At 37.0% G+C, this 24578-nt stretch overlaps 1 protein-coding gene across 2 annotated transcripts in view; it reads left to right on the plus strand.

Moving 5' to 3' along the window:
• KIAA0825 (KIAA0825 ortholog) overlaps positions 1 to 23836 on the plus strand; it is a 252866-nt gene extending 229030 nt beyond the window's left edge. For both annotated transcript variants that reach the window (XM_055699905.1, XM_055699904.1), the window contains one exon: positions 16253 to 23836. In XM_055699905.1, coding sequence (XP_055555880.1) covers positions 16253 to 16367 — 115 coding nt within the window. In that variant the 3' untranslated portion in view covers positions 16368 to 23836. The remainder of the gene's footprint in view (positions 1 to 16252) is intronic.
• Positions 23837 to 24578: the final 742 nt, after the last annotated feature.

Consider the following 24578-nt stretch of genomic DNA (forward strand, 5'->3'; position numbering starts at 1 on the left):
TAGGAGCTTATTTGTGGTTGGCACAAACATGGGCAAAAATTATGTAGCGCAATATACGAAAACCTTTCCTCTTCTATTCTGGCTTGATGTCAAATTTAAGAAACTATTTAAAGGCTTTTTACACAGGCTCCACTGTACTTTTTTTCTACAGATACTTGCCCAGTTTTAATCTCTTCCGTGACACCCATATCTCTCAATCTCCTAGTAGACTTCCTATGTTGATTTTAGGGTGTGCAGCTTTACAGTGAAAAGAAATTTCAAGGGAGAGAATGAAATTCGACACAAATATGCTTGTTCTTTTTGTCCATCTTTTACAAGCAAGAGGTCAGAGTCTTTTTGACAGGAGGAGATGTTTGTCTGTTTCCTGCAGACAAACCGGCTGGGTTTTAAGCACTGATGCTCCAGTGGGTATGCATCCAAGAAGCACAACTGGGATGTTAAAAGATCGGTGGTGAGTGGCTGTGTAAGGTAGAAGAAGTAGGTGTGGCGTTTATTTAAGTACAGTTTTTATGAGCATAGCGTAAAAATGAGCCAGGCCTATAGTAATTTTGTGCTTGTCCTCTCAAATGTTCTTACACTCATAAAAGTCATAATGTAGCCATTACAAGCATTGTCTCCTCCTCCAAAGTGACTGTCCGTAAAAAAGTAGTAAGTCGACAGAAAAAGCATAGTTTTAGGTGGTGCCCACTTCTGTTTTCGAGGTTTCAGCCCTATCTCTGGCTGCCTCAGATACCACAGGAACAGAAGAACTGCTGCTTTGGATGAAATAGACATCGCAAGTGCCAGCTGCAGCAGACGCTCTTAAGTTTTATGATCTTAAGGCTCTTTGTAATTTCTAAATCTATCATTCTTATTAAAAATACTGAATAATTAAAACCATTTCAATACATTTTCAACAATTTATTCTTTTAATATTTTATCCTATCATACAGTTCACATGATGCTCCACAAATATGTAGTAAGAATGCTGTTTGCCTTGAGCAGAAATATAGAGAAAATTAGAATTTCAAAAAAGAGAGATACATTGCACTAACTTTGGCTTCATGGTCTCATTTATTGTAATATCCATCATTTCTTTATTTCTTTGGCAGCTCTTTATGCAGGAATTATTCTTTTTCTGAAAGCACTGAACTTTGTTCTGATTTCTGGTTTTTAAAAATAAAAAGCGCATTACCGGGAGTTCAAATATGGCAATGAATTATTACATTTTTTAACTCTTTACTACCTCAGATCTATCCTAATCAGGCTTGATCAAATGCTGTTGCTTAGCGTCATATTTTCTGAAATGTGTAAGCAGCTGCAGAGAAGTTAATAGGCTACAAATTCCTGTTTCAAATGCTGATAATGACATTAATTGATAGGCATTTTGCCAGTTACTGTAGTCTCCACCTGTATCTGCCTTTTGGGGCATCTTCCAAATCTTTATATGTGATATCTGGATGATATATAGATTTCATCAACTTGATTTCAGTATACTTGGCAGGTAAAGGAGAGGAAATTATATTCCTGTCATGAGAAGATTTCTGAGATTTAGAAAACGTTCCCATCCTGCATCAAGATGAAATCCAAACCTTTTAAAGTTCATCATGCAGAGACACAAAGCCGGGAGCCTGGCAGGTTGGGATTTCACTGGTGCATGGGAGACCCTTCCCCTGTCACTCTTGCACGTCTCCTGTGAGTAATCTGAATTAGAAAGATACAGACTGTCCCACAGCGACTCTTTCTTTCTCCTGTGTTAAGGAATTAATAAAATCCCCCCTGAAGCACTGCAATGCAGCCTGGTGGAGTGCTGCACGTCCTCCCTTGTTCTCCCCACCTCCTTGACCAAGGCAGCAGAGTAGGGATGTGACCCTTGTTCCTGGCTGGCAAAGGCCAACCTGTTAAACTGTCTGAAGGTATTTTCTTGATTTCTAGCTTTGAAATGTGTTTCCCTTTGAAGATAATGTAAAAGTGGGTATACATCCATAAAAAATGTTCACCAAATTGGTATTTTCTATGTCAGTAAAAGTTGTGAACATATGTCTTTATGAGTTTCCTGGTTGCAGATATATGCACGTAATCCCAAGCAAGTTCCCAGTTCCAACAACCAGTGGGAATAAATATCATTTAGATGATAGCAACAGCAAACCTGTGCAGTTCAACTGAATCTACGTGTCTCAACCAAGTATTTGCATGGTGTTACTGTTTTCTTACGTGTCTTTTTTTCATGCATCTCCTCCCTGCTTAATGACTTCCACTCCTGACATCATATATGTGTCTTACACAACAAGCTGTAAAACTGCCTTTTTGCTTTATCTGTTGAATGATGCCGTCCTTAGCTTATGTACCCTACAAAATAATGCCAGCAGAAAGTTTGGCAATTAATTTGCCAAATGTTATTCTCACTAGCCTGTTAGGCAATTAATGAAATCTTCACTGGAGGGCATACAAAATTGAGGTTCAATATATTGTGCTCAGATCGTTTAAGGTTTATCATATTATGTTCTCTTTTTTCTTCTTCTTCTTCAACTAGGTTTTGGCTATTGCAACACTAACAGATTAATGAAAAATAACGTTAATAGGCCAATTCCTTTAGTATTTATATTGCATAGAGGAAAATTCATCAATCACTGCTTGCATTAGTAAAGACAATATTATAATTTAAATTATTCTACTGGATGAATTTGAAAACCAGAGCCTTATAATCTTTAAAACAATATTTGCACAATAGTATTTAACTTCCCAAAGAATGGAGGAGTGGAAAAAAGCTACAGTAAATATGAGGTATATTAAGACATTTCATCATGTAGTATTTCTGTTTAATCAACCCCCTGTTTAGCAACTATTCTAAATATGTATCTTGAAATATGGTAAACACTATTTACAGTTAAAGAATTTCCATGTGTATGCATGGTGAGTAAGCTAATTCATCAACATGATTTTAAAATGTATTTAATACACAGATTTATGATGTTTTTTATAGATGCTTTCCTTGAGATCAGTTTTATGTACCAGAGCCCAGCACACTGTTCTTTAGACTCACCTGTCTTTGTTATGGGTGAAAACCAGATGAAATTTGCTTTTGTTTATTCATCTTTTTCCAGTTAACAAGTTTAAGGGGTGGACCTGAGCTAAGCAGAAAAAGCAATGCCCTTTGCCAATTTATTCAGGGGAGCTCTTGGGCAATTTCTTCCAGCTCTCTCCTTTACCTTGTTTGCAAGATTTTGGTCTGCATGACTGATTTCCAATATTTTCAGTCCTCTTTTCACTTACCTTTCTCTTCTCAGCATTTGTGGCTTTCGCATTTCTGGATGTAAATATTAGTTACACTGGTGTTGGCAACATTATCTTGCATTGAGTGAACTGGGGAAAATTACTCGTTTTTCAGTTCCAAACATAAACAAATACTCTATTTATTTATTTATTTATTTATTTATTTATTTATTTATTTATTTATTTATTTATTTTACATGAACCTTTCTGTAAAGGGTTGATATACAGCAGTGAAATACTTAAATGACTAACAATGAAGCATACTGTGGACAGAGATCCTGTTTATATATCTTCATCTCCATTTCTGTATTTGTTTATTCACCTGTATGCTAGTCTGAAATTGATTTGTTAGGCTACGTAGATTTTTATCTACAGATTATTTTATTCTTATTTGAGATGGTATCTCTGCCTCAATTGGTTGTTGCATTTTCAGTCTGGTGCTGGTAATCCTCAGGGAGAGTGAGGCAGGGTTATACAACCAGTTACTAAGTTTTGAAAATGAAGAAGTATCTTCCAGGCTTCCAGGCTCATTGAATTCTTTTTTTTTTTCTTTTTTTTCTTTTTTTTTTAATCTAACAATGGAAACCAGACAATTTATCCTGACCTTTCCATCTCTTTTTTTGTTTCACTTTTGGCATATTCTTTCCCAGTCTCTGCCATTAAAGCATTCATCCTGACTCAGTATTAGCCATTAATGGTCATGCCATTTAGTGCACAGTTGCCACAGAGTAGCCTTTCAGACGTGTACTTCAGAGCTAAAAAAATGGTTGTAGATTTTATTATACTAGACATCTGTTTTCTATAGGAACGAACATACAGCACTACTCACACGCTGTTCTTTATTGGAGGGACCATACTGACCCTGTGAGCATCAGAAAGGGAAATGAAGTACTGATATACAGTACTGATGTCTGAATTTGGCCAATTGACTTCAGTATTTCAGCTATTACAAGTTATAATCACTTTGATTTTTCTACACAGGGACAAGTTTGCACAGATAATGGATGTAAAGGCAACATCCTTCCTTTTCTCAGGGTACAAGCTGTTACCTCAAACCTGGGTTCTTCACCCGGTATGCCAGAACAATCACACAGCGAGTCACGATCTGGGTTATCGCATGTCTGTGCAGAGATGGGTGCTGGGCGCTGAACCCACGCAGCTAGCACACCTCTCCCCACACGGTAAAACACTTTGTGCGCTTTGAACAACTGCTCACAGTGACACTTGGTCACCCTTAACTCTCCTTGGTTCTTGCAAGCCTCATCTCCATTGAAAGGTGCAGCATCCTTTTTTTCCACAGCCCATGTTCTGTGGGGTTTGTTAGTAGGAGTCTCTCTTTGCTCGAGGGTCAATCTTTTAGTGTGATAATTAGGATAGTTCACACATAGTTCAAATAATTTTTTCTTTAGTCTCATTAACCATTTGGCATATTTATGGTCGGTTCCTTCTCCCAAGGCCACATTCTGTTAACTGTTTGTAGGGGTTTAACGAACATCATCAGTTTTTCACATTCTGTCTTGTTTTTCACTACAGATATTTATATATTTTCCCCCTCTCTTTTTCTTTTTTTAAAGTAAATAATTCAGTGAAGTGGTTAGATGTTGTGCCTACAGGCTCATCCAAAGCCTGTGAAGTTGAGGGCCTTCATTCACTAGTAGGAGCATTTGACACATGGCAGAAGAACTGCAACTACTGATGTCTGAATGAGGGGATTTTACCCTACCAAATCCATGAGCTGGGCAGGAGGCCAGGACACCCAAGGAACCCCATCTCCCACACCACTAAGTCTGGGACAGTTCCCTCAGAAACTACAACTTCCCAGGGAGTCCTACTGGAAAACACACAGTCATGCCAAGAAATAGACCTGCCAGGAGTGAAACCGGTACATTCTGGCGGCAGCTGGATTATACTGAAACATACGTAGGTGTGCCTTTAATACCAACAAAGGAAAATTATTTTATTTGTCTGTAGCATTGGGATTATATTTCATGTAATGCAGTTTTGATTGTGTACCATCTTGTGATATTCTGTGTTGGATTGTTGTTGGCATTTTCCATAAGGTGCTCTCTATGTTTAAGGTAGTATAAATGTACGATCTTCAAAGATTATTTGCATGGCAAGCTGCAGGTTTGGATTAGTGTAAAATGCCAAAATTGAGGCCGCCTGAGCAATTTACAGCCTCCCCTCACCAGTGCAGGTATGGCCCCCCTCACTTGAGCCCATACAATGCGAACCCAACTGTGCAGCTTGCAGAACGGCGAGCAGCTCGCCGAGCGCTGTTGCTGGCATTTATCTACAGCATTCTGCCGTGCCATGTAGAAATGTCCTATGATACCATCTTTAGTTACCCAAACGCGTAGTCGTCAGAGCTAGATGCAGCTGCAGCATGCATGAGGAGGGACAACTATGCCATATGGGACAGCGCTAATGATGAGGCTAATGTTTCCGTTGGTGAGGCTGCCTGCTAGGATTGCTATAGGTGTGAAGGAGACATGGCATTTGTGTGCCATCTGGGGTAGCTCCACATGGTACAGTGAAATATGATGAAACGAGGAGAGGCTGAGGAGCTGGGGCTGCTCAGCCTGGAGAAGGCTCAGAGGGACCTTATCCACGTATGGACACCTGACGGAGGGAGCAAAGATGATGGCCTTTTCCCGGTGATGCCCAGTGACAGGACCATGGGTGCAAGAGGAATGCAGGAAATTCTGTCTAAATATTAGAAAAAACCCTTTTTTTAATCCAAGGGTGGTCAAACCCTGGACCAGGTTGCCCAAGTAAGCAATAAGAGTCTCTGTTCTTGGAGACAGTCAACAGGATATAGCCCTGAGCAGCCTGCTCCAGGTGGCCCTGCCTTAGGTGGACACCAGCTTCGGGTGCCTATGATACCACAGGATGGGCATGCCTGGTCCTCACGAGAGACTGGGGGATTTTGGCCGCAGGCCAGGAGGGAGTGTTTTTTTCTTTGGTGTGAACATAAAGTTATTTCAGCAGCTCATCATTTGCTTAAATTTGAATAAAACCTTTTAGTACCAATAAAAGTCAGCTTTCCGGCTCCCCTAAATGTTCTCCTTAGATTGCACATTTTTTTCTGCAAGGCATGAACCGAGTGGAGTTCTTCTAAAAGAAATACAATGTAAATGAATATTTGTTAAAAATCCAATGCATCAAGAAAAGTAGGGGATTATATTACTCTCATAATAATCTGTGTTTTCAAAATATTCATCTTTCTATACTACCATAGTAGCCCCTTCTTAACAAATGGAGGAAGTTTCTTGTTGACAAAATATGAATTTTTTATATTCCTAAGCCACAAAGCTGTCAAATTATCAAATATAATTTCTCAGCAGATCTATCTTGTGTTTGTATTTACAGAACATATACATATGCCACAGTAACCACATTTGAAAGCTTAATCCTTTAAAGTATTTACATTGGGTTTTCAGCATTCATTATAGAAAGCCTTTGTAAATTGAAATAAAAAAGGGAGGGGTGAAGAGAAGGAACAGGTAGTGCATGATCTGAAGAGCAGGATACTTTTAGTAGATACATTTTTGGTTCCTAAGCTCTACCATATAATCATATGCAGGTATAGCTTACATTTACTGAATGGAAATATTGCCAGCACTGTAATCTAAGATAACTTCATTTTGTGAATTTGGGTCTTTTTGATTTTCTTGAAAAATTAAATTGATGTTTAAAATAATTAATTTTATGTGATGATTACCAAGTTATTTAAAATTGGTGAAAATATTAAATCATTTGAATATTCACCTCCAAGCACTTTGCTCAAACACAGTGTTATTGAACCCATTCTTCCATAAAATCTTGAATGCCCGCATCATTACTCTGTTACTTGCATGAGTATGTGTAGGTAAGTATGTATATATGTAGGTAAATATAGATATGCTGTATGCATATATATTTGAAATACTATATGTGTTTGCACAATCAAGCATACAGTGTTCGTAATTCAGAGTCAGATAAGCAACTGCATGCACACAGTAGAGGTTTTTGGGATAGTTAAAGGAGAAATAAAAGAATGGGGACAGGATACAATCTGCAGGCAATAAGCACACGTGATCTTAGCACAATTATTTCTGTGAATGCCATTAAAAGAAATTATCCTTTATGAATAAACTTTGCTTAAGTTTCTAAGCTGTTCAGCAAACTGAAGCCGAAGCTGTATAAATTATTTTTACTAGGGTTTGGGATATTTTTGTTGTAACTTATTTAAAAAGCAACAGCAAAAAATCAAAATGCTTTACATAAAATACTTTACATGTATTTGGTTTCCTGAAAAGCTGAGAATATCAGTTTGGGTTAAAAAAAATAAAATTGTGACATTAAGAAAAAAAATAGCATTCCATAATGAAATACTATTTTTAATTAAAACTCAGGTAATTTACTTAAAAAACATTGAGACCAAATGTTTTCACATTTCATTTACATTTATAAGGCTCACCTTAATTAAAATTACTTGACAATGAACAGATCTTTTAAAATCTGCCCTGTTATTCAAGATTTTCAACCAAAATTTTTCACCAGTTAGGACAAAAAACCATATTTTTTAATATGCAAAGGAGAGAGTCACAGGCACTTTCCCTATACCTGCCGACTTCATCTCACAAAAGCACTGTAGGTCTCGGATCCTGCTAATATGTGTGTATTTCTATAGGCCTTTTATTCTTTATGCATTCCAGCATGTAATTCACTGCAGAATCCACTTAGATGCAATATCAAGTCCCCGTCTGAGAAGACATGTGCTCCATGACTGACAGCGAAGTGGTGGAAAGCCAGCAGGATGGGGTCTGGGACTCAAGAAGCCTTGTGGGAATTTAGTTGCTTCCATCCAAGAGGAATATTAGTGGATTAAATCAGCATGAAATAAAAATTAAGAGATTTGTGATTTCTCTTTTCTGCATCCCTTTCTGACTTTGGGATTTATGCAAACTAAAATCCCAAGTTACTCTTGGGAGTAAATATCTAGGTATCGAAATTTCTGGTTTCATTTCACTCTAGTTGTGTTCATCTCCTGACAGCTTGTCAATCTCAGAAGGGTGCAATTAGACTTATGTTAATTATTTAGTACATTCCCTTTTCTCTATCAGTTTGTATTGTTATCATTAATTAGTTAGAAGTGTCAAATACATACATATATGTATACACATATAAATGTTTTCTATCCAAGTTGAAAACACTTACCAAACCTTTATTAAGCACATCTTTCCATTTTTTGGCACACTATGACATCAACATTATTGCCATGTAAATGGTGTTGGACTAAAGGACCGGTATACAAGTTGTGTATAAACCAAGAAATCTCAGAAAACTGAAAATAAGGTTAAAGGGACATCCTGCTGCTGCAGCGACCTAACAAAGTGGACTATCTTCAGAACACAGTATGGTGACAACTTCAACAAAGCTGGGTCAGTGTGAGCCTCATTCTTTCAAATGTCTGTTATTTAAAGCTACACAGTTAAGAAAGAATGATAAGAATGCACTGAAAAATGGAAATTTAACAATCATTTTTTTAAAAAAAGAACCAGCTGAAATGTTGAGGATCTAGATCTTGCCCATTTTGTACTGTGTTAGAATTGCAAATAAAAAAAGTCAAATTAAAAGACCTAGGAGAAAGCTTCATCCTGTTGTTCCCACTGTCTGCGATGCATGGCTTGGTGTCTGTGAAGCTTGAGTCACCATTTTTCAAAGATGTGGGACAGCAAACACCAATAACAGGGGGCTGGGTAAATGCTACCTCTCCTTTCTTATTGCAGCAGGAAAGCTTCTGAAATTTTTGCTGTGTGCCTTCCGCTGCCCTTGACAACATCCTTTGTAGCTGTGTTCTTGCCCTGGAAAAGGGTCTTTCATCATTTTATTCCAACACTTGTGAAGTTTCTATTTCAGTTCAAAACTTCTTAAATATCCTTCTAATGTCTTAACTTCATAGCTGGGACAGGTTAACCTATGAGTCAGAGCTCTATTCTCCTCTCTTCTCATGACATACTTTCTACAATGTTCCCCATGTGCTTATTTTTTCAGTACATCAAAATACTGTCTCTTCTTTGGGTCTGCTCTTTGGAAGCAGGAGCTTAACTCTGTTGATCTCTTATAGCTGTGTCTTTCTTAAATGTTTTTTCCCATGCTGCCATTCTTGTGGCATACAGATAATTAAAACCATAAATAATAATTCTCATGGCGCATTCCTCCATATCCTCTAGGAAATAAATGAATTTATTTTATTGACTGGGAAAATTCTAGGAGGGCATTTTTCATGGTGTTTGTGTACATTTGAGAGGCAGGAATTTGGCAAAATTGTATTGAAATGTTGAGGTTTGATTTATATCTGAATGTGATGAAAGATACTGATTTTCACATAGATTGTCCTCACAGCAATGTATCTGTCCGTTATGAGGAGATATTGTTTATTTTGGGTGAAGAAAAACAGTGAATTGTTTTGCATTAGGTAGACCTGGAGATGTTGTCCCTGTTGCCGTGATTTCAGGGTGAATATTGCTACCAGAAACTTTACAGGCATCACATTGTTCACCTGGGTCTTGTTCAGTAGCGCAGTAGTTGTATATTTTATGGCTCCTCACCTCCCTCTTTTTTTCATGTCTTTCAGGGGAGTACGTGGTTAGTAGATTTCAGAGTGATTAAAAGATCTGAGATTACTACACAAATGACTGGAACAAAAGAGACATTTTTTGAACAGTTGATATTTAAGGAGTTAAAATATTAGTCACAGTATTAAATAAATTATTTTAACCAAATGCAATCTTGTTAAACTGCTAGACACTTCCCTTTTAATTTAATAGTACCATTAGAAAAATAAAGCATTGCCTCAAGTAGAAACTGAAAGATTTTTCAGGACTTGAGGTTATGGATAAACATTGGGCTTGAGTTGGCTGCCTAACATTGATGTAAAATGCATTTCATGGTTTGTGATTTCTCCTGTTAGAAAAAGTGCATTTGCAACTGAAATATGAAATGAAACTTACAGAGATGTATATTCTTTTATTATTTAAAAATGGCAAACAAGGTACCAGCTGCTGAGATTTCTTGTGTCGAGGTGAAGTATAGCATGCTAGACATCGATAACAAACAATAGTTTCTCTGCCTGCAAGAGCTTAATCCACAGCTCTGTCTCTCGTGAACTTCAGGAAGCAAAAAGGCAATTCATTAAAATGCTCCATGAGCTGGTAGCAAGACATGGTATTTTATTTAACTGCATGATTTCTCTACCCATTCCAGCTCAGTGTAGAGAACCCTACTGACTTTATTGGCAGTGTTCTGACACATTTAAACGTATATGTTTATTTTGGATTAAAATAAATATTTACATGCACATTTTAAATTTATGATTTATCATACAAAATCTCAAGAACTGTACAAAAAACCTAAACTCCATGTATTTTCCATCTTGAGTGTAAATATGCCAGTATAATCCAGTACAAAGGGATAATGGTTGTTTCAACCAAAGGCGTTTGAGTTCAGTTAAAGGCCCTGCACAGCTGTGAGAATAGGTTGTGTGATGGTGGCTTGTAACTAGTGTGGAGGCTGCAAAAGGCAAAAACAAAACACCAAATTACCTGTCTTGACTTCATGCCTGCTTTGTCACTTTCCTCTTCTTTTGTCAATGGCTGGCAAACAAATGGTCAGTCTCATCTTCATTCAGCTGCTAATAATATTTATCATAATTATATTGTACGAGGAGCAAGCATAAGGACAAGTATAAAGACTTCTTTTGGAGAAAATACAATTAATGGTTTCACATCTGCTCAAGTTTAAAAGGCTACAGGAAGTACATGCAAATGAAAAATACTCTCTAAACAGCAAAGGACTCCCGGACCAGCTGAACTGGGAGGGCGCCGCAGCTGCAAGGTCACAATGTAAGAGAACATGCCACAGCTGGCAGTGCACATTATTAGGGTTAAGTCCCTTGCAAAAAAAAACAACAAACCCTGCACCTCTTAAACAATGGCATGAATTTAATCTCAATTTCACAAAATTGCATCGACTAGTTGTTGATGCACACACTGTTGCTTGCTTTTGCCTCCTTCAGTTTATAGCGTTACTTATGAATAAATGCATTTAGAGAGAAGTTTGAAAATTACATCAAAGCAGTTTATTGAAGAAACCAAAAGCGAATATCTGGAAAAATATTTTCACCTACGTTACGTGAAATGACTCTCAAGTCACATAAAGGTAAAAGGGAATGGAAGTTAAGCACCTTTTTTGTGTTCTTTTCCCACTCTTGCCTTCTTACCTAACACTTGGCAAAAGAAGCCCTTCTCAACTTGTGCTCACTTTTTTTATCAAAATTCCCCTTGAAAATAGTGTGTCTGTAAAGCTTTGCAGTGGTAATTCACCACATTAAAAATAGATAAGCTTAAGAGCTTGCAGTGCTTGAAGTCTGAATGTTTACCCATGTTAGGATGTTTGAATGGCACTGGCTGTGTCTGATTTAGATTAGATGTGAATTATGTCATCTTCTTAGCTCAGTATCAAATACATTGCTTTTTCTTATACTCATCAACTATTAAGTATAGCTATTATTCAATATGAAAATGCATATTTTCAGCTATCTAATGTACAGCTGTACAGTTAATGTTTCATCATTTGCCAACACTTCCCTACAAGGCGACCTGAGATATTACCTTTTCCATAGGAAATACTTCCCCCCCCCCCCCCTTCCATCCGTAGAATTACATGGGATGTAACGTTTTTCAGGACATTAAGAAACACAACAGATATCAAAATATTACATAAGCATTCTCAGCAATACATAGAATACCACTAAAAAAATTATGTTTGTGTGACCCTTTCTGTAAACTGTCCACTTTTTAGACATTGTTTTGTATAAGCTTTAGAAAACGGCAAGGTTAGTCTCTCTGACAATACAAATAAGGAGATTTTTCAAAGTTCATAATAGATCTTGAAAAGTATTCTTACATTTTAGTTCAGTTTTCTTCATTTTTTCTTGCTGTTAATTTTTAACATAAATTTTTCCCTCCGATCTTTACAGACTTGTTATAACTAATGAACTGTAATGAACAAACTTAGTAACTAATCAAAGAGTACCTACTAAAGTAAACTTCTTAAAATGTGATAATCTGCTACAGGTAAAATCTATGTCACTTTTCATAATTCCTATATGCATACTACTATATGTAAACCATGTTGTATTTCTGATTTAATATACTACTCCTTTGATATCAACTTCCTCTTGGTCTGTAACAAGCACCTAAATGTAATATATAGTCCCTATTATGGTTTCTAAAAAGTGGCTTCATAGGAATATATCTACAATTTACAAAATATATGCAATTTTGCAACAGGAATCAAAGCAGCAAATGTATCACCACCTATTAAATCCAGCCCTGCCAAAACGTCTAGCATGCCTTTTAACAGAAGATTTTTCTCTGCATCTTTGCAAACAAATTTACTTTTGTTAATTCAGTATAGCAGGGAGAAAAAAGTATCACAAAACATAGTCCTGTATACCCGTTTATATGAAAAGATGTAATGATGCTAATTATAAGCAAGGCTAGCACATGGATACACTGCCAAGGAAACAAGCTGGAATCACTGGATATGCCAGGAGCATGGAATACTTCGCCCCTTGCACTTTGTTAGCTTGTGGATGTGCAAGCCAAGACTTTTTCCTCTCTTGCCCCTTATTTATGCAGAGAAACAGAAGCCTTCCCAGTGCTAAGTATCCTCTTTGACCTCATGATCTAAGGTCTAGGATGACCAGCAGAAAACTTCAGTCATTCCTCTATTTATCTGTGCTGACGTCTTTTGCTGTATCTGCCTGAAAAAACATACTGCCAAGGTTTTTTTCCCTGTGATTAGCCATGTGCAACATAGTAAAGGAACAACACAGGGAGAAAAGTTTTTAGGCAGTTCATCTCTGGTGCACTGAATATGTCATCTACATTATTTGATACTTCAGCATATTTTGAAAACATATTTCAAATATTTAATTCTGTAAGTGCACAAGTAGTATTGGCCTGAAAACTTGCATTGCCACCCTAAAGGTTACAAAGGTGATGGCAGTTTATTTTAAACATATGCTTTCTTTTAAATATGAAGAATATACTGAAAGTTGGTCTTTCTGGACACTGGGACTCGTTATGGTTATATGAACTCTAAGCAAAATGTGGATGGTGATATGATGGATTGGTTCAAATAATTCCAGTACCGTTTTGAAAAGCTGATTTTATTTTATCTTCCAAGATACAGCAATGTAGCCAGACTAAAATAAAATATACACCACCTATGTATTTGGAAATTTTCTCTAGGAGCTATGTTACTAATGATTTGGAACAACAGAGGTGTGCAGGCTGGCTGTTCAGCTGATGAAGATTGCATTTTGAAAGTAATTTGTGATGGTAATTTCATTCACATTCACATTACTTGAACTGGCTAGTTGGATTTGTACCAATTACTATTGCCAAAACAATTGTCACACATTTTAGATATGCTAGTAAAAACATGTTCTATTTTGGACAAATTTTTGAATAGTAAATGTTGACTCTTTTTCCACTTGAACACGAACACCTGGTTTCTCATCTCATGCAGAACAGCAAAGACGTGCTGTGGCCTCCTTGCTTACAGTCCAGTAGTCTTTCAAAAAACAGCATTATCCCTAGACTTTTAAGCATAAGAGTGGAAAAATGTCTAAATTAGATGAGGGACCAGGTGTTTGTCAAGTTCATTTCATAGATCTTTAATTCATGGATACTGTTAAGCAAATGCATAGAAGACATTCTTATCCTCATTGGACCTGCTTAAATGCTTTAAAAATAGACTGCTTTTTGATAAAATGATAATGTAATGTATTAGTAATAACTTGTTATAAAGTGAACACTAAAGAATGTCCAAACTGGATGACATTGAAGATTTTTACCAACACTAATGTTTAAGGTTCAATGAAATGTGCTGACAAGTATGAAGTCACTGTCTTTAAAAGGAATCTGCTGATTTATTGTTAAGCTTCCATTAGCCAAGACTGCTAGATTTCTGTGTTATATCTCCAGCAATAACTGTTTTGAACATATTCCATTTAGCATTTTTAGTTGTCGTCCTTCTAAGCAAACAGCTCCTCTACTTAAAAATATGCAACAAATCAAATTAATTAAAATGAATCAATTGAACTGCTAAAGTGGTGTTTCGGAATGACTCTGAGGACCATAAATTCAAATTAAGGCTTGCATGACTCCTTCCTGGGTTTGAAGAGGTGCGTGGTACGTTAGCAAAAGGAAAAAGGGAAAACAGTCACCCTATTTAACAGTTTTCAGCTGGGATGCTTGCGAAAGTTAATTGTGCTGAGGGCTCGTATAGCCAGATTTTACAAACATACCATAAACCAAAGAATGAAGCAGACAGACATAACAGCAATTAATTGTACCTAATGTTGATATTCAGGTAAGGTTAAGTATCATTGTAGTCATGTATGAGTGGGGTAATAGGAGGTTAATTATTGTAAAAATTTGATCATGGACATGCAGCATTTACAACTTTACTCATAGTACACTTTGCTTCTTCTGATAACTTCTTCACTTCAGGCAGTAATGTGTGTTGTCAGATTCATTTTTTAAAGTAAAGGTATGATAGAGATATGCTAATTTATGCATGGTCATTGAATATATTTTTCCTAACTGTATTTTAACGATTGGATTGTACTACAGAGCATTTCTTCTTATTCTGGTTTTAGTAAGCTTTTAAATACAGTTACAAAAAGTGCACGCCATGCTCTATTGCCAATAACAACTGTCCTCTTTTTGAAAATATGATGAATGCAACGTTCTCTTCCCACCATTCTGTATTATATTTGATTTATTCACCAATCTAAACTTGTATATGGCTTCTGGTTTTTGCAGTCTGATTGAGGACCTAAGAAGTGTGGGGACAGGATTAAAGCATTGCTCCTGACATTAGTTTCCTAAAAGCAGTCTTTGTTCTGCTGCTTCTCTACATGTCTCCTACTTTACAGGATCATCCTATGGCTCATTTGTAATCTACTGGATTTAATACTTGAAAATCTGATTTCTGTATTCATGCTTTACCTTTTGTCTTCAGCTGGTCTGAACTGGGAGCCTACACTTTATTATCTACTTAGAACAGAAAGAGATGAATATTAAAGGGATATCAAACCCTTAAATATCCCTAGAATTTGTAAAAGAGATAGACCCACATTACTGAGCATTATGTAGGCATAATTAGAGTGATGCAAAGTTTAGCTGACTATGTATTAGCACTATTTCTGCATTTATTATCCTGATTTTCTGCAAGGGAATACTGCATGACCTTTAAGGTTTTATATTTAATTAACTACCAAACAAAAGCAAAATCGTCTTCATATTCTTTTACTTTTTCATTTTTCAGTTTTAATCTTCATCCTAAACTAGAATTGAGTATTCACATAGAGAAAGGGAAGAATACGGTATGTTTATTTCCTGGTGTGATAGGTATGCCTGCTGGTTAAAGAAACAAACAGCCAGTCAGTTTTGTGGTATTTCTTAATATAGTATTGTCACTGCAAGAGAATGATGGCCATTCGGATTAACTATTTGAGCTGGACATCATGTGGTGTTTGAGTTTTCACTGCAGACTTACAGAGCCTCGGGAGCAGTGGCTTAACTTCCAAAACACCTGTTCAATCTTCCACTTTTTTTCTGCTAGTTTTACAAGGTTTCCACTTCTGCCAACATGTGTGATACAAAACAGAAAAAGAGAGTATTACCACAATAAATATAAGCAAGATTTTTTGGTAGGTTTTACAATTTGTCATGCCGGTTGTGTGGGGCAAGATTCTTGGGGGCTGTATTTTGTGTGACGCAGTATTCTTAACTGGTGTACCCCACCACGGGGGGGGGGGGGGGGGGGAGGGGGGCAGGCAATTAATTGGTAGTAACGAGTTTTGTATTGACTTGCTTGTTCTAAGGACTGGTTTAAAACACATTAAAAAATCAATAAAAAGTTCTTTTTCTTTCAGGTGGGAGATGAAAGAAGGTGCATATCTTGAAGATGAGGAGAAAGTTATGGTGGAACGCTTAAAAAATGTTTATTTGACACAGAGCACTCCTACCTCAGAGGATAAAGAAGGATAATTACCTTGACAGGTTTCGGGTAGCACCTTTTTCTGAATTCAGTATGATTAACTTAATGGCTTAGTTATAACTGACAGGACTAGAAAGCTCAGGAATATATATCTTGTGTAGGAGTTTTAAACTAAAGAATGTTCCCCTGTTATTGTCTAGTCACCCCATCCAGGCAGCAATTGTTCACACATGCATAAGGCGAGCAACAATATATGAAAATGTCAATGTCACAAAACAAGGAGGGTGTATCTCAGTGCTGCGGAGGCATAAACCTGAATGACAAACCGAGAACTGTTTTAAAAGTATAAAACTTGCTCTGAAAATAATGCAATCTGGGACACGTGCGAGGCAAACACCCGTGCTATGCTTCCATCGACCATTGTGGAGCCAGCCTGCCCCCGGCTCGTGTTGCTCAAGGACCTTTCTCTCCTTTGGTGCTTGTGTTCTAGTTAGTCCTGCCATGAAATCACCCAGAGTTTACGAGAAAGGACAGATATAGGCCGTAGGTCTGCAGACCTCTGTGAGTTGCTTCAGGATGAGTATGCTTGGCTGTTATTCCCAAACAAAACCGCACCAGCTTTATTGCCCTCGCAAATCCTAACTTAACAACCAGCGTGTCCTATGGCTTAAAAGACACATGATAGAGAAACTGTTAGCAGCTTTTAAAGATTTGAGAAGCATCTTTTTATTTAAAAGAATTATTCACCGGCAGTGCTCAAAGAAATGTCCTAATAGTGAACTGAGAAGAGAAAATTATAAAAAATTCAATGTTTGTTTCTGATAAATACAATAACATTTCATTTTCAAAGTAAGCCCTGTCTGATGTTCAGGTTTTCCAAATATTATATGTTTTTCTTTTCAGTAAAAGTTCTTCCTCAAAGACTAAAAATAGCTGAGTTAGGCACATGGGTGTTTTGACAATATTTTTCATACAGAAGGTTGGTTAATATTTCCTTAGCTCTACCGAAATAATCCATCATCTTTCTATTTGTTCCTTGCATTGGAAGTCCAAGGCAACTATTTCCCCTGCCTAATGAAGGGCTCTGGCAAGACCTTGTTACGGCTGCAATCTGAGCTGCAGCTATTCCTGTTCCCACCACATCTCACAGATGCTATTAGGGACGTAACTCAGACCACTTGAATAGGAGGAAGGCACGTTTTTTTCCTAAAAACTTCAGTAGCAGCATGGGTAACTGTAATGCTAGTGCTGCTGTAGGGTCTAATCTGAAATGCAGTTTTTCCTGCTTAATTGCTTTTTTTTTTTTTTTTGTATCATTCATAAAAGATATCAATCCATTTAAAATGAAAATGGGGACCACTGCATCTTACAAATCTCCAAAGATCTTGCTACAACACTGCATCAACAAACAGGCTGTGAGGCACTGATGCTCCAAAAATGCTAAAAATATTATTTAAAGAATAAACCAGACTTTTTCCTGTGCTGCTGATACAGTCATTTCAGATCATAAAGAAGTGATGAAGTGTAAAAACAATTTGTCTTTGCTTTGTATTTCACTTTTGAAGATTAATTGTGATCTTGAGGCTTAAAACGCGGCTACAGGGGTTACCTATGATGGCAGGTATGGTATTCTGACAAATGAGGCACACAGGCTCCAAGCCATATTAATAATGTGTTAGTGCACATGGAAGATGGGAGTTTAGAATATTCTTTCCTATTTTATTGAAATATATTGTACATAATTAACTTTTTGTACAGTCACATAAAGTGGATTTCTCTCTATGTGGTGAAACTGACTGAAATAGTTTTTGTGGAAAAAGCTCCCCTTCTGGGAAACACGTATTCTGAATAGGATAAACTTTGCAAGTGGAAAAAGCTAACCCAGAATAAAAGCCCTCACTTAGTCTGAAATGGGGATGTCCATATGGGGAGTTATGCCAAATTGGTTAGTATCCTTTAAATTCACAACACATCTGGTTCTAGAATAATAACAGTCATGTTAAAAAAAAAGAAAAAAAAAATCGTTATGCCCCTTCTTCCCTTCCCTCCCTGCCAAATTAATTCAGCAGGAATCCACTGGGTAGCATCAGGACAATTCTGTCTTTCTTAGAAAGAGTATATTTATAATCTTTAGTAATGTGGAGCTGACAAGACAGAATAACTAGCCTGAAAAAAAAGCTGAACCTTTGCACAATATTTTATTTGGATGTTTTTCTTATCCAAACCTCTATATATATGTCTTTTAGAGTATCTGAATGCAAGCTAATGTGTGTTTGAAATTGAACGTGTCCCTCAGTCCTTACTGAGAAACAGCAGGGCACGATTTGTTGGCAATGTAGTGATCTTATTAACTGACCTTCAGGGTATGAAAGAAACATCATCTTGGCAACATCACTTATGCTGAATAGATACTTTTGCAACATCAACATTTGTTCAAAAAAATTACAGTAATAGTAAGGGCTGTATAACTAAGATTGCTAAATCACATACCATTAATTTATCAAGACTGCTTACTTTAAACTTAAACCCTTAACTGACACTTCAAAGAGCTGATCATTTTTACTTTGTAAGGTGTGTAAAGTTAGGAGTACTTGTATAACTGATTGCTGCTTTCTTTGGCTTTTTTTAATAAAACAATAGTTCTGTATTCTTAAAAAAGTTCTGCTGATGCTAAAATTGACTTAAGAGTCATTTCATTTTGGAGAGCGATGGGTTCATAAAGCTGCAATGTTTTGCTTTCGTATTTTATGTTGTGGCTCTTTGTCACGACTTGGTGATCCAAGAACATCTCACATTTATGTTTATCCTCAATAAATGAAGGCAACAGGAGCCAGATTTGCTGGCTGCAGTGTGGGACCTGTGCTGCACGACCACTGCAATCTGACTATCTTAACTGCTCCTGGAAAGGCAGTCAAAAATAAGGACTAAAGTCTGTTGTGTACAACGGACCTTTCCCTCTGAACAGGCAAAAGTGGGCCTTGTTGGCTCAGCTGAGTTAGTGTAAACGGGAATTTTTATATTTAAAGAAATTAATTTGATCAGATAGAACAAACTAGGTAACTATGCATTATCATTAATGCTTACACCTAATTCTTATTTAACATTTTAATATGCTTAGGCCTTTTTACGAAACAGGTTTACATGGGAGACTTCATGGCATGGAATATCTCTAATTGTATCAGTTTAGTATCCAGCCATATCTTAACATCTTGCTACTTTTGAAAGGTAGTTAATAAAATTAGAAGCGGGGCAAAACTGAGATAGCATTAATAGCACTGAAACTCAGAAAGACAGGAGAGAGAGAGAAATTTGGGAAAAGACAGGCACAAAGACATAGCCCTGCCTTTTAGTGACTGCTCTCCTGACAAACAGTCTCCCATAGATCATGCTTCATTCCAGGAGAGGGCTTTTGTAGAGACCACAGGTAACAAAGCTCTTTGCTCTGGAAACATGCACGAGGGCAAATGGATGTTCTCCCATTCATCTCTACGTCCTCGCAGCAGTGCAAGGTAGGCGTGAGGCTGCCTTCTTCCAGTTAGCTTCCTCTGACAGAAATACTCCATTTCCCTCTCAGCTGAGAGGTCTTCACAAAATATACTGAGTCTTATCTACAGTAAGATACCTATTATGTGCTGATATAAAACTATTTTATGAAACTCCTTAAAATATGTGCAGTCATTTTTAGTGACAGACAATATCCAAATTTTCAAGGCAACAGTCAAAAGACTAAGGAATTAGACCTATTGGCCTAATTAGGCATGAAATGGGAGAGTAACTTGACAGCAACAGGGAGATTTCTAAGCAAGCATATAGGTCTTGAGGAGGTCCTGGCTGCTGCAAAGCCGCTCCTCTGTAGTAACTGTCCATGTTGTAAACAGTGGTATGAGTGGGAGCAGAAGCTCTAAAACTGTTTTTAGTGTAAGGCCTAGGAAACGGGCAAGGGTGAGCTGGCTTTTTCCTCTGCCTGTGGACTCCAACACTTGGGAAGCAGACTAAACCGACTGACATTGTCGAGCAGGCAGTACCAGAAAAGCATGCAAGGTCTTGAGCAGGTTGGGTATTGCTGAGGACCTTGTAAGACCCATTAGTGAAATTGTGGAGGAGTCAGACTATTCCTCTCTGGCAACAGCATCTGAGAATAGACTGTTAGCTATTACAGCAGCAAGTAAAATAATGATACAGAGCTGGCAAGAAACACTCCAAAAAAAGCAAGGAATCATGCAAACAAGAAAAAAAAATCCCAACCCTCTTTTATTTTTCCTGAAAAAGTGATTCTATAACAAGTGCCTCAGGAAGAACTAGTGATTACCAACCACTAATAACATAAAGTGATCACCCAAATTAAGATTGTATGTGTCAGTTTAGTAGACAACTACCCCTAAGCTGACAAGGAGCCACTCAGGTCATGGCTAGTGCAAATTTGATGACTACCAGATCAAGCCCTTTAGATCCATGACAACTTAAGCTGTTAGTAGGTTGCAGCCATCTCTGAGGAGATACTTTATAATACCTCCTACTGAAGAAAGTGTTTTAACATTAAAATAGCTATGAGCTATCCAGTTTCTGCAGTAAATTGATCCAAGCTCCAACAGACAACAGTCTCAGTGTCTGCACAGCCCTGAGTCACGTCCATTCTCTATCTAGAAATGAGGCAAAGAGCTGGGTAATGGTGATCACACTCAGCAGGTGTGATCCTCTCCAGCCACCAGCTCAAAAAGCATGCCGTGTCTGCCATGACCAACTCAGGTTTCAAATCTAGCTCATGGTGGAGGTTTGCTGCAACAGCACATAACTGTTCTTTTCAGGACAGATTTTTAGAAAAATAATATCTTTTCAGCTCTCCCAATAAATAAAGACATTGATTAAAATTCCTCTTATAGAACAAGCACTCAGTCTTTAGGATACACCCAATGAATAGTTACCGATGCACCTAGTGTGTTCCATAAGCTAAATGTTAATGACATGATCATATAAATTTTGTCCCTAGATGAATTTGCTAGAGGGCTGAAACACAAGCAACTTTGGTAAATTTGTAATTACCTAATATCCAACTACTTTATTTTTTCTTTTTTTTTTTTTTTGTCCCATAATCTGTGTTTTCTATGTAAAGAGTCTACTAACTTTTGACATTTTTTGTCCATAAAGAAATAGTTTCACATAGCTTTTCATGTGTCATCTTGACTCTGTTTTGTTTTCTACCTCAATATTGACTTTCAGGCATGGAAAAATGTACTGGTTAATGTTTGTTACAATTTAGAATGTGGGTACTGCTTCCACTCAGTTATACATGGGTAGATAATTCATTTTCTAGACTTAATGTCATACAGACTTAAAGCAGTGAAGTCATGGCTAATAATTTCAGGTTTAGGGTTGTCTGAAGACTTCTGCTCCTCATGTCCCATATGAATTTTGAAATATCTTTGTTTTTCCATTGTTCTAAGCTACCTGTGTTAGCCAGGATAGTTGGAGATATCTTTATGCATTGCTGTTTGTGAGCTATTTATGGTTTTTACTTAAACTGATGTATTTTGCCCCAGGTTTTATTTTCTTTAGGTTCTCTGAACTTTTAATTTACACTTGGAAATACATAGCACATCTGTTTTCATAATCCACAAGCACCTAAATACTTATCAGCAAAGCCTATGCCTTCTCAAACCTAATACAGAGTCTTAGGCAACCAAGAATGTATTAAATGTAAAATTCAAACCAACCACCTGCAAGGTTATCATTCAAGAAACGCAGTAGTCATTTTCACTTGGATTTTCACCTCTCTGTATATTCTAGAAATAACAAATTTAAGGAGTTTTTTGCTTATGTTCTGGGCAGTTTATGGGTATCTTCTATTCTATATAATAAACATGTCTTAAATGGGTTTTATTATGTAAATTAAGATTACACGTTCCCTTTGGAGAATGGAACAAACATTCAGAAGGTAAAAGGTTGAAATGACAGGTGTTTTTTGTTCTGGCGTATGGACTAGCAAACAGATTACTTTCTACAGTAAGCCAGATGTGGCCTTGGGAATGAAATTATCTTGGCAGGAATCCTACCTGCAGGTATGTATTAACTTCAGGAAATTGACAGCTGAACATGTGCTATGGAAACTTTCTTCAGAGGCAAAGGGATTATATCTCTTCAAATAGCAACAGTTTCTATTGCAGGCTCCCAAATTTCACTCATGCCCATCCACTTCATGAATGGACAGATCGATGGAGGCCGTTGCATTAATACAACACAAATGTGTAATGTTAATCATCTGGCCTCCTCTTCTCTCCAGACAAATAATTAACCAGAACATGGTAGGCTGTTCTTTATTTCCGACAACTATGCACGGTCTTGATCAACGTTACTGAGCAAGACCGTACCTCTGCCAGACTTTGGTATCAAACCACAGAGCCCTCCACACTGATAAATTGGATAATGAGGTTCAATTTTTCATGTTTAAAGGTGCTGTATATGCCTGGTGTGGTTCTTGGATTTGTAAACCAAAACCGACCAGTCCTGCACCTTTCATTTCCACTCCCTCCCCCTCTCACCCTTCCCCAGTTTTGGCTGAACTGTCAGTTTTATGGTCATTCCTGCTGCTTCCAGATGAGGCTATGGCCCCATCTTACGCAGCAGGGTACAAAATACATACAAAGCGATTAGCTGTCTCAAAGAGCATCCAGTAAATACATACTACTGAGTTTCCAGGCCCAGTAGTGAGACACTTGGTAGTTAAAGCTTTTGCATTTTAACCCTACAGTCTTTGGGCATATCTCCAATCTGACAAGCTCCAAGGTGAGACATGCCCACTTGTTTTGTAGGAGCCTGGTGGCTTGGTGTTGGTTTTGTTGAGAGGAGAGGAAAGGGAAGCGATTGCTAGTTTATTATTATCTTTATATTGTTATGTTAATTCTACTGGTTTTGTTACTGTTTTGTTTCTTTCCATGTGGATTGATGACTGGTCAATACCTGATGGTTGCAATCTGCTTAAGTAGTTTGGGCATTGATAAAGTCATGGTAACTGCCAGTAGCAGAAGTAATTTGTGAGCATAGTCTTTGTAAAAAGTGTCTGTCATGCCAACAGGCACTATAGGAATTAAATCAACCTAAATCTCTGTACTAAAATGGTCTATCATTAACATGATTTCTTAGTTCAGCTTTGTCAGGTCTCTCCCTGATAACCACAGTATTCCTTCTACGGTTAGAAATGGGTTGAACAGAAAAATGCTGGTATCTTACATGCTGTGCCTTTTGAGGGATGTCATTTTTCCAACTCAAGTTCCAAAAGGTGCACTTAAACTATGTAACGGAAAAGGTACATGTATTTGCTTTTCCATTTTATGTGTACACAAATTGTTTAGATGACAGTTGTACAATTTTTTAAAAAGTTATATAATACCCTGGAGCAGTCATCTGCTCTAACATGCATAATTTATTCAAAAATCATTCATGGAGTTGAGGGATTGATAGTTTGGAACAGAAAAATTATAGGTATGCTAAGTATGTTCTTGCAAAAATGAATCATGTAATCATATATTGAGATCCAATATTTCAAAATTCAAAGTACAATTAAATTGTTTGCACATGTAACAGCAGTGAAATGACTTTGCAAGGTTTACATCATAAACCCATATATCTACAAAGTAAATAGTAGAACACAGACCATAAAGTTCTGTCAATAGCATTGCTTTCAATCTTTCTTTGTTTCATTCCACCAAAACTTTTCATATCAGTCTGGCATTTTTTTGAACAACTATAACTATACACAGGACCAAAGAATTAGGAGTGGTAACTTGAAATATAGATCATGTATATTTAATCTTTACAACAAATGCAAAAGCAGTAAGTGAAAAACAAAGACATAACAGACTGTAAAAACTCTTGAGAACATATAATGAAACATAAGAGTGAATGTCACGACAGATTTATGTATGTTCCAGTTTCAGCAAAAACTGCTGAAGACAAATTTGAGAATATTTGTGTATCATACTTCTGGCACAATAGCAGGAACCAAAATAAATTATCCAGGAATAAGACATAAGAAACAGATTCAGGGTGTAAACAACAAGCTGAATAAGAATTTTGAATTAAAGCAAACTTTTCAAGCCAAAAGAAAAGGAGTTTTTTCAGCCTTACAGAGCACTCAAGAACATTGTTGCTTTTTCATGAGTTTTCAGTATTTCACTTTTTTTCCCCTAAAGTTTCTAATTTAATTCTTGTGAAAAGTGTTTCTCAGAAGGTAACACATCATCTTTGTCAGGAAAGCTAACATTTTT

Source organism: Falco cherrug, chromosome Z (assembly GCF_023634085.1).
Source record: "Falco cherrug isolate bFalChe1 chromosome Z, bFalChe1.pri, whole genome shotgun sequence".
In the NCBI taxonomy this organism is placed as follows: Eukaryota; Metazoa; Chordata; class Aves; order Falconiformes; family Falconidae; genus Falco; species Falco cherrug.